The 18,716-nt window shown below is 45.9% G+C and overlaps 1 protein-coding gene across 1 annotated transcript in view; it reads left to right on the top strand.

The window, feature by feature from the left end:
- Nucleotides 1-578: 578 nt before the first annotated feature.
- LOC118422312 (androglobin-like) overlaps nucleotides 579-18,716 on the top strand; it is an 85,852-nt gene continuing 67,714 nt past the window's right edge. The window contains exons 1-3 of the mRNA XM_035829831.1: nucleotides 579-735; nucleotides 1,120-1,239; nucleotides 2,180-2,323. Coding sequence (XP_035685724.1) covers nucleotides 617-735; nucleotides 1,120-1,239; nucleotides 2,180-2,323 — 383 coding nt within the window. The 5' untranslated portion in view covers nucleotides 579-616. The remainder of the gene's footprint in view (nucleotides 736-1,119; nucleotides 1,240-2,179; nucleotides 2,324-18,716) is intronic.

Here is an 18,716-nt window from a genome sequence, read left to right as displayed (position 1 = left end):
TGGGGCATGCTGAATTCCTTTCCATTTCTGTTTAAGGTTTTACCTGGACTTCTATGTGCCTCTTGTGATGTCACACAAAGATGAAGCTTTCAAAGTGGCATTATATGACTTGCAGTAGTGCAAACTAATGTTGCCGTAGCAACGTAAGTGCTGTGCAAATGCATTAGCTCTTTAGAGACTGGGCTGTTTGCGAAAACGAATAAGATAAAGTTTATTCCACAGGGCATGCTGTTGAATTTTTTTGCTCTTTATTGTGTTTTTGTTGTCTTTTGTATCGCACTTTTCTTTCCCCCGAAACTGCTCGGCTGGGCCTTTTGTGGAAATGTGACATTAGGCTTCAAATGGCCGTAGTATTACAAACCGACTACATATATAATCTTCAAGCAGATCCCACGGTAGCATAAGATGGTATCATAAGCTGGCCGCGGAGGAGTGAAGCCGGCCTAGGAGTGTGCTACGCTCCTGTGCCCGTTTGACTCCCTTTGGCCAGCTATACTCCTTAGCCAGCTTTGATATTATATCTTATGGCACCGTAGGATCTGCTTGGAGATTACTACATATAATCGTACCGTTTCCACAGCGTCAACTTCAGAAGACACACTGACAGACCCCTACAATGGCGACGTCACCAAGTGAGTCCGTCTCAGGCCACAAGCGGAGCATCTTCACATCTCCCAAGCCGCACGCCTCATCAGCCGCCTCCACACCCACACCCAAAGAGCAAACCCCAGACAGGTCTGTTTTGTTTGTTTGCTTGTTTATTTCGCAGTAAGAAATAACAATAAATTGAAGTAGAGTATAATGTGATAACAAGTATAGGAGGAGGGGAGAAGCCTGCTCTACTGAACTAAGCTAATGCTAATCAAAATACAAGTGCAGAAAATATAATATGAATTAAAGAACTGTAACAATTGAGAAATTGAGGTTAATAGTAAAACATTTTGTTGTCACCTGTACTTAAACATGTTGCTCAAACTATGTGACAAATACGTAGAGTTTACAGTAGGAATGATACGACCAGTGAGCCCTAAAAGCACACTCTTTTCCACTATTATTTAAGCCTTTGAAGCAAAAGGCTCTTCATTCGATTTATTCAATGGTATGTGTTTCGTCTTTCAGGAGCAACTCGACCCCCCCTGCCAGCCGGCTGCGCTCCGGAGGGGGGTTCCGCGCGCTGGCCAGGGGGATCATGAAGATGCAGTCCCTGGCGTCCGGCACGGCGGCGCTGCGGCTCAAAAGGTGGTTGCTTTGTATAATGCAAGCTTTATTTAGTCTCCAAGCAGACCCTATGGTGCCTTAGAGATAGTATGAACGCTGGCAAAGGAGTATAGCCGGCCAAAGGGAGTCAAACCGGCCAAAGATAGTCAGACGGGCACCGGTGCCGGCTATACTCCTTTGCTAGCTTTGATACTATCTCTAAAGCTAATGGGCACAATCCGCCGTACGTGCAATTTGTCCGTACGTTTTTGGGGAGGCCACGTCCGCCACGTATTTTTGAAAACGTTCAGGCTGTACAGGGCTAATCTCCAAGCAGATCCTACGGTGCCATAAGATAGTATCAAAGCTGGCCAAGGAGTATAGCCGGCCAAAGGGAGTCAAACGGCCACCGGAGGTGGGTTTGATACTATATAACGCCACCGTGAATCTGCTTGGAGATTAGCCGTACGTGCAATTTGTCCGTACGTGTTTTTTTTTTTTTTGGAAAGCCACAACCGCCAGGTATTTCTGAAAACGTTTAGGCTGTACAGGGCAGGCGCGTCGCCCGTACTGGCACGTGCGGGTGGCGAATCCACAGCCCGATGGCACACAAAGTTTTGCCTGCACGTAAAGTTCTACGGCGTGTCTGTGTGATTCAAAATCCGTCGTATTACCTACGAGTTTGTACGGAGGCGGTACTTACCACTTACGGATCCCAAAAGATTGCCCACGTTTTGGCACGCAGACAGCACGTATTTGCACGTACGGCAGGTTGTGCCCTTAGCTTTGTACAATGCAAGCTTTTTTGACACGCCAAAAACACAATGACTTTTGTATGGTCAACTATAAACTAAAAACAAAAGAATAAAGAATAGATCTTAAAATTCTACTAATTAAATAACATAGGATAATAAGATTATATTATCTTGGCATTGTGGTAGCTGTCGGATCTAAAGATGTATTCAAATCTACTTCTAAAAAGGAGAGACTCCGTCACGTCAGTGGACTCCGCAAAGTCTTCTGTCGCGAGTAGTTCCAAAACTGCGCATCACCCGACAACACATCGGCACCATGGACACCACGGGCACCACAGGAGGGGCAAGCGGCACCACCATTCGTCATCAGAGTAAGTCTCGTCTGTTTTTAAACTTCATTATTGCTAGACTCCACCAGGCCTTCCTACGGCTTTAAACAGGGATCGTAGAATTCGGCACTGAAAAATCGGGAAATTGGCCACGCTAGCTTAGGTCCATTGTTTCCCACTGCGCGGCCGACCAACTCCTCTGTTAGCAAAACTCCCCTGGAAAATCGTTTTCCCTATAATCACAAGCCTAGTCGGTCTTGCAGAGACTACACTATTGCCTCCAGACACGTGACAATGAAAGAAAGAAGAATGCTAAGAAAAGAAAGAATGGAGGGAGAGAGAGAAAGAGAGAGAAGAGAGAGAAAGTGTTCTTATGCGCCATTTCTTCGTATGACAGCTGAATTTAGATATCGTTTTATTCCATATCTGGAAATGACTGCACGAAAGGTTCTGAAATATTGATGTCAGCGGGTATGTAATGTCATATTTACAGTTTTATAAAAATGCGCGTGCCTTTCTCTGCCCCTTTCTGTACATCCAGCTCAAACCGAACAATATACACTTAAAGCAAAGCCCTTTTCAACCTCCTTGCTTAAGGTGGGGTCACACGTGCGTATATATTCAAGTCCGTTTGAGGTGCGTATGACGCTCTTAGTCTCTACCAGGCTCCACGGGTCGCGGGAAAAAAGTACAAATTGGACAAATATAGATACATAACATGCGAGATGAGTTAGCTGACCGAGAAGTATGGTTAGCGACCCAGCTAGCTCGTCTGACATGTTACCTGTTTACGTTTGTCCAATTTCTATCATTTTTACAACGACCTGTGGAGCCTGGTGGAGGCAAATACTCCCATGCGCGCCTTATACGGACTTAAATATATACGCAGGTGTGACCCCACCTTTAAAGTCTTCTTTCGCTTTTGTGGTTTTCGGAAACACCGGAAAATATCAGCTAGTAGGGCTACTAGCACCGAATAACCTTGTGAGGTGATCTGATATAGACTCGTATATGCTCGCATTGACGACATACTAGTCTGTGTAACACAAACTCCGCTGTCCAGGGCTGTAACCAGCCCCTCCCCGCGGATGTTGGGCGGGCAGCTATAAGCGATATTTAATCAGGCTAACGACACACTAGCTCCTTTCTCAAATCTCAAATCTTTATTGCAAATCTTTATTTGTCAAATCAACATTGCAGAGTTACCCCTGAGTAGTAGTACCTCTGAATACCGTTGATCTTGCAGAATTGAGTAAAATCACATTCCATAATGACAAGACACTGCAGGTAAGACATGAACAGTACATAAACAAACAAAGAAAACACTTTCTTTGTACGTTCCCACCAGTTCACATGTATCCTGCCCAATCCTTTACAGTGTTATGTTTTTTGTTTGTTTGTATTGCATACCCGGTGAACCGCCTCATGGCGTAACACACCAGGTTTGTACTGAGGGACAAAAGTTGCATGGATACATCCGGACAGATCTATATGGTCCTCTCACATTGGAATGGACCCCTATTCTTTATCTTTTTATTGATAAGTGTTCTTTGGTGTACTAGAGTTGTGGCTCTCTTCAACCGCGGGAACTTCATTGTCATTGAACGTACTATCCGAGATACGTCCATAACCGCAGTTTGGTACTCATTTTCACCTGAGTGAAGTGATCAAACTGGTTTTAAGTGCCTTTCCAAAGATCACAACGTCGGAGCATATTAGGGGATTCGAACCCATGGCCTCTGGGCTCTGGGTCAAACACATACATATATATACCTTCCAATACGCCACCGATGCCACCGTTATGACCGTCATGCAGCATACCTAAGGGCGGTGCTGTATCGTCCCGGGTTCGTTACACCAAATATCACCGTCCTGTGTCACACGTGTTGAAAGGTGCAGGTGAAAAGAGATATGCCAAAATTTCTGCGTCATTACCAAGCGAGCTCGCGCGATATGGGAACCAAGGGAGACCGCACGACTGTTGGTCACGAACCTTTCATATAAGACTCAGACGTTTTGGCCGTGCTGTCTATATCTATCGTCTATCCGGGCTTTGGTGGTGCCACCTGAGGGATTGAAGGAGGTACATCTGAGAGTTTTGTGTTAAGGTTACATGTCACATATGAAATGTACTAGTGTAGGAACAGAACACCTCTACTTTTGTATCTGCAAACTGTGACCGGGACTGCAAAGCTAGGATTTTGTACTCCAAAGTCACCACACAAGACGCTGCCAACCGAGTCCTTTATCACCAGTGTTACCATCATCTGGAGAGATGGAAGGATGCATACTGCTACTAGCTTAGGCTTCTTAGGTCTGTTCCGTTGGTCTACGGTACATGATACGGAATTGAGTGATATGAACAGTCTATATACTGTCACCTGGTGTCCAGTCCATTGCGGATTTGGAGGGCTCCCTTCGGGACACTAAGAGTTCTCTGCCGCCTGGGTTATTTGCAGCCATCGGTAGTCAAGTTTACGGGGTTTGAACCATCCAACACGGATTTGGCGGGCACTAGGAGTTCTCTGCCGCCTGGGTTAACTTGTAGCCATCGTTAGTCAAGTTTACGGGGTGTGAGCGGAGCCGCCACCATGCCCTCGCCCAGCCCAGACCCACCCAGCCCGAGGAGAAGACTGTCCTCCGTCGGTCTCATGAGGGGAAAGCTAGCGGCAGTAGCGCGAGGGGTGATGCAGGTCCACACCATGACCAACATAGCCCGTAGCCTGGGGAGCGGGGCCGGGTCGTCCCAGCCTCGGGCCTCCAGCCGCAGGGGCTCCGTAGACTCCACCCGCTCCAGACGGTCGTCTATAGGAGGGGGGCGGAAGGACGGCAAACGGACACCCAAACGGTGAGTCGGAAGCGGCAGCAAAGTTTTCTATTAGGGATTTTTACTCTCCAAGCAGAGGTTAGGCTCTGGTTGTTGTTGTTTTTACTACTTTGGAGTGTTTTATCGGACTTTTATTGTTGTCAGGTTGTCTTTCTGACCGCCAGGCAAACCTGACAAAATAGAAAGCCCGATAAAAGCGCATGACCTCTGCTTGGAGAGTAGAAATTGTTAAGCCACTCACGCAACACAAATTACTTCTGGTACCACAACAAACTAAGGTGAAACGACAGCTTATTTTGCCTCTCAGAGGAGGCCCAGAAAGGGAAGTATTCAGGTTTTCATGATAACAAAGGCTCATCCTCCTTCAAACGGGGCGACAATGGCTTTTTAGATCATGTCCAAGGACGTCGGCATGCCAAAATGGTGCGGAGCGCGCAGGAGGTAATGTTCTCACTCAGATTTCCATCTGCCTTGGTTGGTTGGTTGGATCGCAATTCATCCTAGATCTTGTGGCATAGACCTTATCTGTTTTTGTCTTGACGATTGTGTTGATTTTCATCTGTCTGGGTTTAACAGAGAATTATCAGTCTTCAAATATCAATCTCCTAGCAGTTTCTCTTCAAACTGCAGCTACAGGCTTCGTTGTGTAAATCGTGCAGAGAGAACTATTATGTACCCCCAGAGTGTGTTTGCACTCTCTGGTAGCCTTTCCCATTGTTGTAAAGGGCTTAAACCTTTCCCTGGTGATTTGTTTATTTGTTCATTCGTTTAGCTGTACATACATTGCCGAACTAGCCGGTAGCTACGTATCTAAGGGCCAACCTTGGCCAAGAAATACAAGATGGTTACACAAAAGCCGCTAGTAGTTTGCTATCAGTCTAACACTTCAGTATTATGGTTAGTGCTCCCTGGCATGAGTACTGTATCTATTAGCGTTTTTCATTAAAGGGGTCCACAAAGGAGGCCCAGGCCTTGGTCTTGAAGAAGACAACGAAAGAGCTCTACCTGTGACTTTTGGGTGGAAGGGGATTCCACTGTCAGACGGGTCTTTGCAAAAAGGCTTTCTGTGTCTTAACATGTATATTTTGGGAGCTTTGCACCGAGAGGTTATTTCCATTTCTGAGAGAATAGCTTTGATGATTCGTACAGTAGAAAGCTAAGATTAACATGTACTGCCTGGTTTGTGTACTGTACCCATCGCTCCTATGTCCTGACTTCTGCGTGGAATGGTTAGATGGGTCTGTGTCCTTACACTTTTGGGGATTTGCATTGAGAGGATATTTCCATTTCTACGACAAACGATTTGATTATTGGTACAATAGAAAGCTCAGCTTAACATGTCCTGCACAGTTTGTGTACTGTGCACATCGCTCCTGTGTCCTGACTCAGTCTGCATGGAATGGAATTAGACGGTTTGATGGGTCTGTGTCCTTACACTTTTGGGGATTTGTATTGAGAGGCTATTTCCATTTTGAGAGAATAGATTTGCCGATTGGTACAGTAGAAAACTAAGCTGAACATGTACTGCACGGTTTGTGTACTGTACACATCGCTCCTGTGTACCGTCTCACCAGTGTTCTGGCGGCCAGGCTTGACGGTTCGGCTCTATTTACCTCCACTCACGGTAGCCTCGGCTGCAGGATCTCTCACGGGCGTTTTTGTAAATCAATGAAGACCTTTATTGTGCATTTTGCCCAATTGAGCTAAGTATAGTTCACAACAAAGACAAAACACACATGTAAAAGTATCATAGATCTGGTCTAGCATAAAGGTTTTGGCTTATTACCTCCATGAGGTATTGTTGGTAATTGTAAAAATGTAGGATTGTGTGGGTTTAATAGTACCTGTAGTCGGTTTGTCAAGACGCATGAGGAACATAAATTTTTCAGGGCTACCCATATGTTTTAACTAAAGTGAGGGAATCAACTTTCTATATAAATAGATATGATATTTCTATCATTAACAAACAATCTACGACGAAGTGCATTTTATCTTCTACTGTGTCGGAGCAAGAATATAACCTCCTTGGTCGAAGGTACAAAATTGTCAGATTCTTAGATATCTCCATGGAAATGGATACATAGTTTTGGATGTGTATGTGTGTCTGTCTGTCTGTGTTTCTGTCGTCAGGATAACTCAAGAACCTCTTGATGGATTACGATGATATTTGGTATGTAGGTAGGTGTTGGGAAGATGAAGGTCAAGGTCAATCTTGGGCACCCTATTGGGGACCTTGGCACTTCAACAGAACCTCCATTTGTGTAATCAGAATAATTCACGGAGATATGAGGTCTTCGAACTCTTGTGCTAGTAGTATAGAACGGCTGCAATTAGGCCTGCTGTGCAGACTACCGTCGCTGCGTGCAGGAGGGTTCGGCGCCGGTTCCCACCGCTTCAGCTGAGGGGACACGGGACATCTCCCGCCTTGTCCCCTTCAGGCGTTCCGTGACTGAGAACCTCGCTCCGTATATACTGTTTACACATCACCAAAAGATTCCAGACGGACCGTTCTGTCGGGAACAGTTCTAGTCCAGTGCACACGGGCACAACATGGCAACGGTGTCCCCGGTACAGTTTCAAACAAACAAACAAACTCTTCAAGCAGAGGTTAGGCTCCGTCCTCTTCTATAGGCGTTTTTGTCGGGCTATCTATTTTGTCAGGTTTTTCTTCGCCAGCCAAAAAAAAAAAACTGACATCATAGAAAACCCGTGACAAGAACGCATAAAAAGGTACCAAAACAAGTCTTTCCACTCGCGGCCACTACTTGCGCGCCCCACCCACCCCAATAGTAACCTCGTTTTGGAGTATAACCCAACCTCTGCTTGGAGAGTAGCAGTAGTGTCAGGTATCCCAGGTGCAGTTGGGGACTTTGGGTTGGTTAAATCTCCAAGCAGATATGTGGAGGGCAATGGAAAACATAGCAGACATATAGTATCATATCAACTACATGTACATAACCACTGTTTAGGTCTGGTGTTAGCTCTAAGCAGATATTGGGAGGGATGATCTTAACATTCTTCATTGCCCCATTATTATCTTGTGGAGTCTAATAACAGGAAAAAGGGGCCAGGTTACAATCTTTCATCCCAACTTCTCTGTCTCCAGTATATCTAGTTAGAGATTAGGTCCAGTGTCGTTGGAGAGGTTCATCAGTCACGAATGAATTCAGTTAGTAAGATAAATCCGTTTTTAAGATGTAAAAGATATGGAGGTATGTGTTTGTGATTATGCCTTTCAAAGGCGTCGTTTATTTAAGAATATCCTACTAAGGCCTACGTCACATTTCCTACCCCGGGCCCGGTCGCGCTGTTTGCGGAAACGAAAACGTAAAGTTTGTGCCAATAACTATGTACAAGGCATTCTGTTCAATTATTTTTTGTCCGTTTTGTGTTTTTGTTGTCTTTTACATCGTACTTTTCGTTCTCCAAAACTGCTCAACCGACTCAACCGGCAATGGTGACCTAACCACGAAGTCACAAGTGATTAGAGATACCAAGTCTCCAAAAGGTTGCTACGAGTATAGCTGCGGAATGTACACGCTACATTCAACTTGTACACAGCGTCTTTTCTTCTCGTAGTTGGGAGAACAATGAAATACTTTGAGCACTCTAAAAGCAATCTAAAGTTCTGATGAATGTTATCGACGAAAGGAAATCCGCCACATTCCAACATTAGAATGATTGTCAGTATTATATATTTAGTTCTTTCCTGTCTACTGGTAGCTCTAGGAGGGAATTATTTGTCTTGGTAACGTAAACTCCTCAGGTGACTAATTATGCGGAGAGTATGATTTTAGTATTAACTTATCTGCTCTACGTCTAAGTACTGTGATTTTAAACAAGGACGCAGTGTCGTGAGAGTGCGATACCATCACAAGACAAGACCAAAGGAAAGAAAAAAGTAGGAAGTGAAGGAATTGAGGATATCTTAGGGAAATGGAACCATGTTGGTCAAGTGTACTTTTTGGGAGCCTGAAGCCTTTTTATTTCATTTTTTCTCTCCCTTTGTTTAGTTAACCCCACCCTAATGGTTGTTAGTAGTGCTGATCTTTCCCCCCAAGGGTAGGCTTACTGATATCAGCGTACATCTCTGGCTTTTAGTGACTATATCTGCAGTCTGCACCCAGGCTACAGCCTACATAATCAGTACACCACACTAAAGCGCAGCACAAGGTTGGTAAAGTTGGAGTCGGTATAAAGTACAAGCTGCATTAGAAACTGAAGGGCTTGAGCCATAGCACACTTAAGGGCGTACTCTTATCCTTCTTTGAGAAGCGTGGTGGGTTCTCTTTGTCTCTCGTGGTCATCTTCTATCTGATTCACGAGACAGACGGTTTACAACCTCATATCGAAAGACTGCAACATCCAACTGCAGCGTGAATATTGTGGTTTAGGACGCCAACAGTCAGGTCGAGATCCGAACCCTGAACCTTGTGATCCGAAAGAAGGGATTTCTGTGCTGGCGACGAGAAGTCGGGAAGGGCATTCTAGTCTCTTGTGACCCTGCTAAAACAAGAAACAGGCGGCTCACAAACATCCACCTGCAGCGTGTACGTCGTAGTTTAGAACTCCAACAGTCAGAGCGGGATTGGAACCTTGAACCTTGTGATCCAGAAGAAAGGATTTCTGGCGGCATGAGGCGGTATAGCGGGCCGACCGGTTCCGTGCTTCCGACGGCCGATCAGCTACGGAACAGAAGGCACACGGTCTTTTTGAGCAGGGAGTCGTGAGTAGATCTACCGTTAAATCTTTGGGCACACACACACAGACGCATGTGCGTACAAACACACACACACAAACACGCAGAGAGAGAGAGAGACGCATACACACACACACACACACACACACACGCACAGACAAATGTGCGCACACACAGACACACACACACACACACACAGAGAGACGCATACACACACACACGCACACACGCACAGACACATACGCACGCACGCACAGACAAACAGACACACACATACGCATCATACACGCACAAATACACAGACACACAAACACACACACACACACACGAACAGTGCTACTATTAGCATACAACTTATAGCATACGTCCAAGCGCCATGCTACTAAATAGGTTAACACACACACAAAACTGGCTCGGCAGCAGCGTAATACTATTCAATGGCAGAAGCCTACAAGAGTATGGTTCTTAAGTATGTTTATTGTACATCACAGGAAGGACAACTGTGTTTCAACATTTTGAGACACGTACATCATTTGATTTGCCTGATAACAACATTCCCCAAACACAGAGATCACCTTCATATCGGTATTAAAATTGATCTTTCAAAAAAAAAAAACTATTTTTAAGATTGCTTCAATGTTAATTTGAGTTCTGAATAAAATTAAACATTTCATCTGCAAGTTACAAACTTTAATAAGGAAAAGTTACCTCAATTACATTCAACTACATTTACATTCAAAGTTTTCATTGTTATCAAACTAACAACTTCCATTACCTCATACATGTATGTATAATTGTAGAAGACCTGACGAAAGTTGTTGTGCTTTTGTAGTATCAAATAAAAAAATTCTATGTGTTATAAATTACTATGATTACTATTGCATGATGTACAAAATGACCAATAAACTGGCGGACGTACCGACTGATAAGTATCTAATACCAGCTCAAAAAAGAACAAGAAACAGCCATGACTTCAAATACAAGAGTTACCAACCTAGGATTGATGTGTTCAAAAATTCGTATTTTCCCAGAACTATCGTAGAGTGTAATTTGTTATCACCAAGCACACTAGGGGCATCTTCTCTGGATAGTTTTAAAGAACGCTTGCAGATAGATGTGCAAAAGTTAGGTGTGACGGATCGTTCAGTGCCGCACCGCGTGCCTACGAAGCTGGTGTGTTACGTATACGCCGAAGGGCGGTTATACCGGCTATATAGATACAGATACAGATACAGATACTAACAATGGTAACATAGATTAATGACAAATTTCTTGCTGATTTGCTGGTTACTCCGTGAGTGTCTGTGTGTTTGTGTGCTCGCAGCTATAACTCAACATCCAGTTTTGGTAGATTGGAGATTTGTTCGCATGTTGCTGCATGTCTGTAGATATCAAGGTCCCGATATTGCAAGGCGATTTTGATCATCGCGGTGTATTTTAAAGTTTTGGATTTTCAAGAATTATAGATCGACACTAATGCTGCCGTACTGTTAAAGCTGTCATTTTTTTTTAATTCAACCCTCTGAAATGGCATTTTCTGCGTTTTGGAAAGATTTCGAAGTAAAAGAAAACGGAGGCTGTCGACTACAGCGCTGTCAAAATAGGTTTCGTTGATCATACTTCTTGTGGTACCTCTGAGTGTGTGTGGGCGGGGGAGGGTGATGTATCGAACACTTTAGCCCACGTGACAATCGCCATAATTACTTCACGGAGGTTTGTGCTCTAAGGACTCTTGCTCTAATTTGTGCCTTAGTAGACTTTTTCCTTATCCCAGAAATCACACTTTTCCTTGTTATAGGCGTTAACTATAACGTTATGTGGAGTGGTGAAATTCATGTTGGGGTACTGGTTCCCTTCGCTGTACCTGGGCCAGTTAAGAGGTGACTTCAGGACACTGTTTGGGATGTAGACGTGCGGACCAGGTTTGTTCGGGTCCCCCGTGTGTGCAAAGTTACCGTAGTGGTACGCCATGGTGTCGGCCAGGACTTGTTCGTCAGGGGTGGCGCTTACGTTCACCAGTTGGTTGGTTTGGAACACAAACGGAACGTCTTCACCGTGACAGACGTGGCCATTGCAGAAGCTATAGCGTCCCCAAAAGTCCTTGAAGGAAAAGACATGATCAAAGACGTAAAGCCAGACGTCCTGTTCGCCACTTGCGACTGCGTTTCGGATGACATTTCGAGTTGGACATACGAAAACCCAGTCTGTCACGAATTGAGATAAAAACGGACGGTAGTCTGATGTTTGAGGCGGGTTATACTCATGAAGAGTTGCCAGGGCTTTTTCTCGGAGAAAGGCCAAAAGAGCAGCGTCCAACTCAAGTTTAGACATGGGCTTGCCAAACGCTATATAAACGTACAGAACAGCTTCTTCCCCTACATTGCCTATGATGAACGGTTTCTTCTGAAACTGTCCCTTTGCAAAACTATCTACAGTTTGTCTGGGCAAAACGTCCCCATCTACTGTAGGGCCCCACTGAAGAAATATTTCTAGCAGCCGAAAGGGGTCAGCTATGTATGTGCCCACTTCTTCTTGAGCGTGAAGAATGTCGTCGGCTGTCTTAGAGCGAAGACACTTCATGTCCCCTGTAGAACAGTTCGCGAGCTTGGTGAAATCGTTCCCGAGACGAATGGCCTCCAACTGAGTCTTGTGAGTGATGGAGAACGGCACGCTCAGCATGATGCCCTGGTGGAACAGGTCTGCGGCCCTGGCGGATGTCAGCAGAACTGCAATCGAATCCGACCCGGCGCTCTGTCCGAATACGGTCACTTTGTCCTTGTCCCCGCCGAAGTCGGCGATGTTCTGTTGGACCCACTTCAGTGCCTCAATCTGATCTAGTGTCCCATAGTTTCCCCTGGCGTCGTCTTCTCCCTCACCGGTCACAAGATAGCCGAACGCCCCGAGTCTGTAGTTGGTGGTGACAACTACAGTGTTGGTCTTGTTGGCCAAAATCCGCCCGTCATACACTATAGCAGATCCCGTGCCGCCAATATACTGTCCGCCATGAAACCAACACATCACAGGCAGCCTGACAGTAGAGTTCGCTAGAACGGATCTGGGCACGAAAACGTTCAGGTACAGGCAGTCTTCGCTCTGTGTCCTGTTCTTGTCGCGGTTACAAGTGTGCTGATAGTCTATATCGACTAGTCTACACCCTTTTTGTCGGCAGGCCGGGCCCGGTACGGTGCCGTCGCGGACGTCGGGCGCCCAGGACTTGTTGTACGCCTAAGGATAGGGCAAATTTTAGATACATGGGGTTAGGTACAGGTCCGGATCTGTACCTGCACTAAACAGTTATGGTTAGTATCGGTTAGTGAAAAATGTACCGAACTGTCTATTTTAGTGGTAAATTGTCATCTCTGAGTACTAGTATTTACATATTTTAGTCTCAAAACAATTTATATTTCAGTTGTCTCAATCCTCAACTTCCAGGTTATAAAGATGTTATCTTTGAGACAAGAGTCTTGAATCTTATGAAGAGAGTCCACTAGTGATTTAGCTTGTTTAGGTACAGGTACAGGTACACCAAGTGTTCAGGTCCGGACCTGTACCTGAACAGTTGTACAGATACGGTACAGGTCCGGGGTTTTGGTACACAGTCCTACCTGCGGAGGCTTCCAGCGTAGCTCTCCAACCGGAGGAACCCCGAACGGGAGCCCGAGAAAGATGGCCCCTTCCTCCGCGTACATGCCCCGCACGTCTCCATACCGAGTGTGGACGATCGGACCTTCCGGTTTCGGAGGTAGGGCACCGGCGGGCCTGATGGAAACAAGGGCTGCGATGGCCAAAAGCTGGGAGATCGTTGTCATCGCCATACTTAGATAGATAGCCTTGATGCCAGACACCGCGCAAGGCGATACCGATCCCTACAAGTGTACCCTTCGGCTGGGGAAAGCATCGCTCCCGCTCTCTGAGTTGGTGCCTTAGTCTGAGTCTAACAAAGGGGCTGTGTAAAATTTCCTTGTGGCCCTGTTGGTCCTGGATTCGAGTAGCCGGCCTTTGTTGGCCCTGGAAACAGTCTGGCACCCAGGCTATACTCAAGATAACGTTTAACTGGAGGATGACCCCAGGTGTAATCAGGTTGTTTTCTTCAGTCGTGTACCCTTTAAACCCGTGACCTAATTAAGAAATGTTAAATTTAGCGCTCTTATCATTGTTGACTCCTTGGAATGTCGGACGCTTCGGCACCTGGACAGTCATACCCCGAACCGATCAGGACGATTCGGCACCAAGTCAAGGATGACTCGGGCTTGGTTATGGCCATGGTTATGGTTATGGTTAAGGTCAAAGTTAAGGTGTGGGTTAGGGTGACTTTTTGGTAAGCCCTTATCCTACTGGTATTTTTTTTGCCTATTTTACCTCCCTGAGCTGATTACGTCATCAGATCAGTAAAACTCAACCTCTTCTGTGCCGCTGCAGATTTACTTCCACATTCGGTGCGCGTTACTTTGGTTGCTCCCACATTTAGGGGAGAAATACCCCAAACCTATAGAAATACGGGACCCACATACAGGCATCATGTATATGTAGTTCATATGATGCATAACATTATCCAGGAAGTCTAGAAACAGTCCTACTCCTTGGCATGGTGGCGTTACGTCCCGAATGGCTACGGGCCGAACTGACCGTTCTAACGAATCAACATTCAACAATGATAAGAAAGCGTCTAATCAACATTTCGTAATTGGGTCACGAGTTCAAAGGGTCGAAATCAACCTGCTGACACCAGTTAAACGTTATCTTAGTATAGCCTGGGTGCCAGACTGTCTCCAGGGCCAACAAAGGACGGCTACTCGACTACAGGGCCCCGAAGAAACTTTATTACAGGCCCCTCTGTTAGACAAAGAGAAAACTCAGGCTAAGGCACCAACTCTGGGAGCGGGAGCGATGTTTTTCCCGGCCGAAGGGTATACCTGTAGGGATCGGTATCGCCTTGATCGGAGTCTGGCATCCAGGCTATCTATCTAAGTATGGCGACGACAACGATCTCTCAGCTTTTGTCCATCGCAGCCCTTGTTTCCGTCGGGCCCGTCTGTGCCCTACCCCCGAAACCGGACGGTCCGATCGTCCACACTCGGTATGGAGACGTGCGGGGCATGTACGCGGAGGAAGGGGCCATCTTTCTCGGGCTCCCGTTCGGGGTTCCTCCGGTTGGAGAGCTTCGCTGGAGGTCTCCTCAGGCGTACAACAAGTCCTGGGCGCCGGACGTCCGCGACGGCACCGTACCGGGCCCAGCGTGTCGACAGGGAGGGTGTCACCCGGGCGACACCGACTACCAGCACACCTGTAACCGCGACAAGAACAGGACACAGAGCGAAGACTGCCTGTACCTTAACGTTTTCGTACCCAGATCCGTTCTAGCGAACTCTACTGTCAGGCTGCCTGTAATGTGTTGGCTTCATGGCGGAGAGTATAGGTTTGTTTGTTTATTTGTTTGTTTAGTTGTTTCTTTTATTTCGATCACACACTATCACGTTCACAGTATTTTGCCAGGAGTCATTTATGCAATTGAATGAAATGTGTAGATCTATAACGAAAACTTACACAATTTGTAAACAGAAAATCAAGCAAGTTTTCATAAATTTACAATAGGTACGGCACGGCCGGTGCTATGGTGTATGACGGGCGGATTTTGGCCAACAAGACCAACACCGTAGTCGTGACGACCAACTACAGACTTGGGGCTTTCGGCTATCTTGTGACCGGTGAGGGGGAAGACGACGCCAGGGGAAACTATGGGACACTAGATCAGATTGAGGCACTCAAGTGGGTCCAGCAGAACATCGCTGACTTTGGCGGGGACAAGGACAAAGTGACCGTTATCGGACAGAGCGCCGGGTCAGATTCGGTTGCAGTTCTTCTGACATCCGCCAGGGCCGCAGACCTGTTCCACCAGGCCATCATGCTGAGTGTGCCGTTCTCCATCACTCACAAGACTCAGTTTGAGGCGATTCGTCTCGGGAATGACGTTGCCAAGCTCGCGAACTGTTCTGCCGGGGATATGAAGTGTCTTCGCTCCAAGTCATCTGATGTTATTCTTGACGCCCAAGAAGGAGCTATTACATACGTAGCTGACCCTTTCCGACTGCTAGAAATATTTCTTCAGTGGGGCCCTACAGTAGATGGTGACGTTTTGCCCAGACAAACTGTAGATAGTTTTGCAAAGGGACAGTTTCAGAAGAAACCGTTCATCATAGGCAATGTAGGGGAAGAAGCTGTTCTGTACGTTTATATAGCGTTTGGCAAGTCCGTGTCTAAACTTGAGTTGGACGCTGCTGTTTTGGCCTTTCTCCATGGAAAAGGCCCGGTAGCGCTTCGTGAGTATAACCCGCCTCAAACGTCAGACTACCGTCCGTTTTTGTCTCAGGCCGTGACAGACTGGGTTTTCGCATGTCCAACTCGAAATGCTATCCGAAACGCAGTCGCAAGTGGCGAACAGGATGTTTGGCTTTACGTTTTTGATCATGTCTGGTCCTTCAAGAACTTTTGGCACGACTTTAAGTACTGTAATGGCCACGTCTGTCACGGTGAAGACATTCCTTTTGTGTTTCAAACAAACCATCTGGTGAACATAAGCTTCACTCCTGACGAACAGATCCTGGCCGACACCATGGCGTACCACTACGGTAACTTCGCACACACGGGGGACCCGAACAAACCTGGTCCGCACGTCTACATCCCAAACAGTGTCCTGAAGTCAGCCCTGAACTGGCCCAGGTACAGCGAAGGGAACCAGTACCCCAACATGAACTTCACCACTCCACATAACGTCATGGTTAACGCCTATAACAAGGAAAAATGTGACTTCTGGGATAAGGAAAATATCTACTCAGGGACAGATTAGAACAAGAGTTACAATTAGAACACAAACCTTCATGAAGTTATAATGGGGTTTGTACTGTAGGCTAAGGTGTTTGATAGCTTCAATAGCACAGGAAAACATCAGGCAAACGATAGTTTTTAGGTTGTACCTCACCACCTTCAAGATGGGGATATAGCTACTATAATGCCCAAAATCGGCTGGCAATATTGAAAAAAAGGATTTAATATGAATTTTACCGATAAGATAGTGATATGGGTATGTTGCAATCAGGCAGATCAAATTATGTACGTAAAAAAACTGTTGAAACACAGTTGTCCTCTCAGTGATGTTTAAACTTAAGAAACATGCTTTTGTAGTTTTCTGCCATTAAATAGAATGTATTAAACTGATGTTGATGATGTGCGTGTGTGTGTGTCTACCTATCACGATACCTGCACTTGGAAGTATGTTAATTACGAACACATCAGACTATCTGAAACTACTGACACACCAGCGAATTTCATGCAATTATTGGTTATTGGTTATTGGGTTGGCCGACTACTCACTCTTTGCAGCCAGGGGCTGAATTGCGAGGAGCTTACAATAGGCGGGGCTAAATCGCAAGGGTCTGGAGCGAGCTGCCATTCGGCGCCACTCAGGTGACCTCAATACGACAGTAATTGCCCCAGGTGCGGCCAAGGAACTGTAGGTTTTGAACCACTCACACCGCACCATCGCACATGTGGCGGGTTCTTTAACGTGCCCGGGGTGTGGCTCTCCCCAGACACGGGACCTCCATTTAACGTCCTATCCGAGGGACGACTCATTTTCACTTGAGTAAAGTGAGGAAAGTCGTGTAAAGTGCCTTTCCCAAGGGCACAAGACCGGCAACACGGCAGGCGGATTCAAACCGGCGACCTCTCGGTCACGGGCCGAATACACTACCACTGTGCTACGCGGCCCCCAATTATCCGAGTAGGGCAACAATGCGAAGTTATCCAACTGGACCGCACCGGTTCGGGTTTTGGGGATTCCGTTCAATTGATAGAAGTCTGCAGTAATCCCTTGTGTAAGTAACTGGCATCTACTGTATAAGCTTACTCTAGTGGGACTACAGTCGAAAGTACTACTACTACAATTGTCAGTAAGATTATGACAGTAGTAACACTACTACTAACAACCACACTTATAGGGATTTTTTTAAAGATGCTTACGCATGGATTTTATTCGGTAGTTATAGCAAATGACCAGGCCTTATAACAACATATGCACATCTATGCGGGTCATCAACCATTCATTACAGACCTGTGTGTGAGTGTTTCATCTACTTTTATCAAGTTCACTTGGGACAATCTTTACTATCTATTTTCCCAGAGAGAAATCAGATAGAAACTATGTTTACACAACGACCCATGGTTTACGCATCAGTACACGCGAGTCCTTTGTGCTCTACGGGCTCACTAGATAAACATCTAGTCGTCATGCCCCGTAACTATAGACATAACCTCGCCACCAGGTGTTCGTGTTGGGCCACCGCGTACGGAGGCCGGGGTTCACACTTGTACGGATATAGTTCTGGCGTATGACTTCCGTATTGAATTTTTTGTATGAGTTCCGTATTGAAATTTGTCTCTCCCTATCTGTTTGTGTTTGTGTTTGTGTGCGTTTGTCTGTGTGTGCGTATGTCTGTGTGTTTGAGGGTTTTTTGTTTGTTTTTTTGTTGTCAGCACAACTCAAGAACTGATTGATGGATTACAATGATATTTGGTTTGTGGGTATGTTTTTCTTGGAAGGCAAAGGTCAATGTCGATTTTGGGCCCCCTGGTATGTGACCTTGGTACTGCAGCATAACTTCCGTTTTTTTCTATTTCAACTTGGACAGGCTATGTTCTTGATTTTTTGGGGTGACGTGATGTAAGAGCTTCTAAAGTGGTGTGTGTTTGGGCCCCATAGCAGCTTACTCTAGGTAACGTTTGCGGAGAAGAGCTTGTATTTTACTTTGACTTTTACTCTGCAGCAGGGTGACATTTACGACCACAAACTTTACCTAAAGGTGGGTTCACACCGTCACTTGTGTACATATTCAAGTCCGTATGAGGTCCGTATG

The sequence above is a fragment of the Branchiostoma floridae genome, chromosome 9 (genome assembly GCF_000003815.2).
Source record: "Branchiostoma floridae strain S238N-H82 chromosome 9, Bfl_VNyyK, whole genome shotgun sequence".
Taxonomy (NCBI): Eukaryota; Metazoa; Chordata; class Leptocardii; order Amphioxiformes; family Branchiostomatidae; genus Branchiostoma; species Branchiostoma floridae.
Note: the sequence above shows the minus strand (reverse complement) of the source record. Positions and strands in the feature narration are given on the sequence as shown.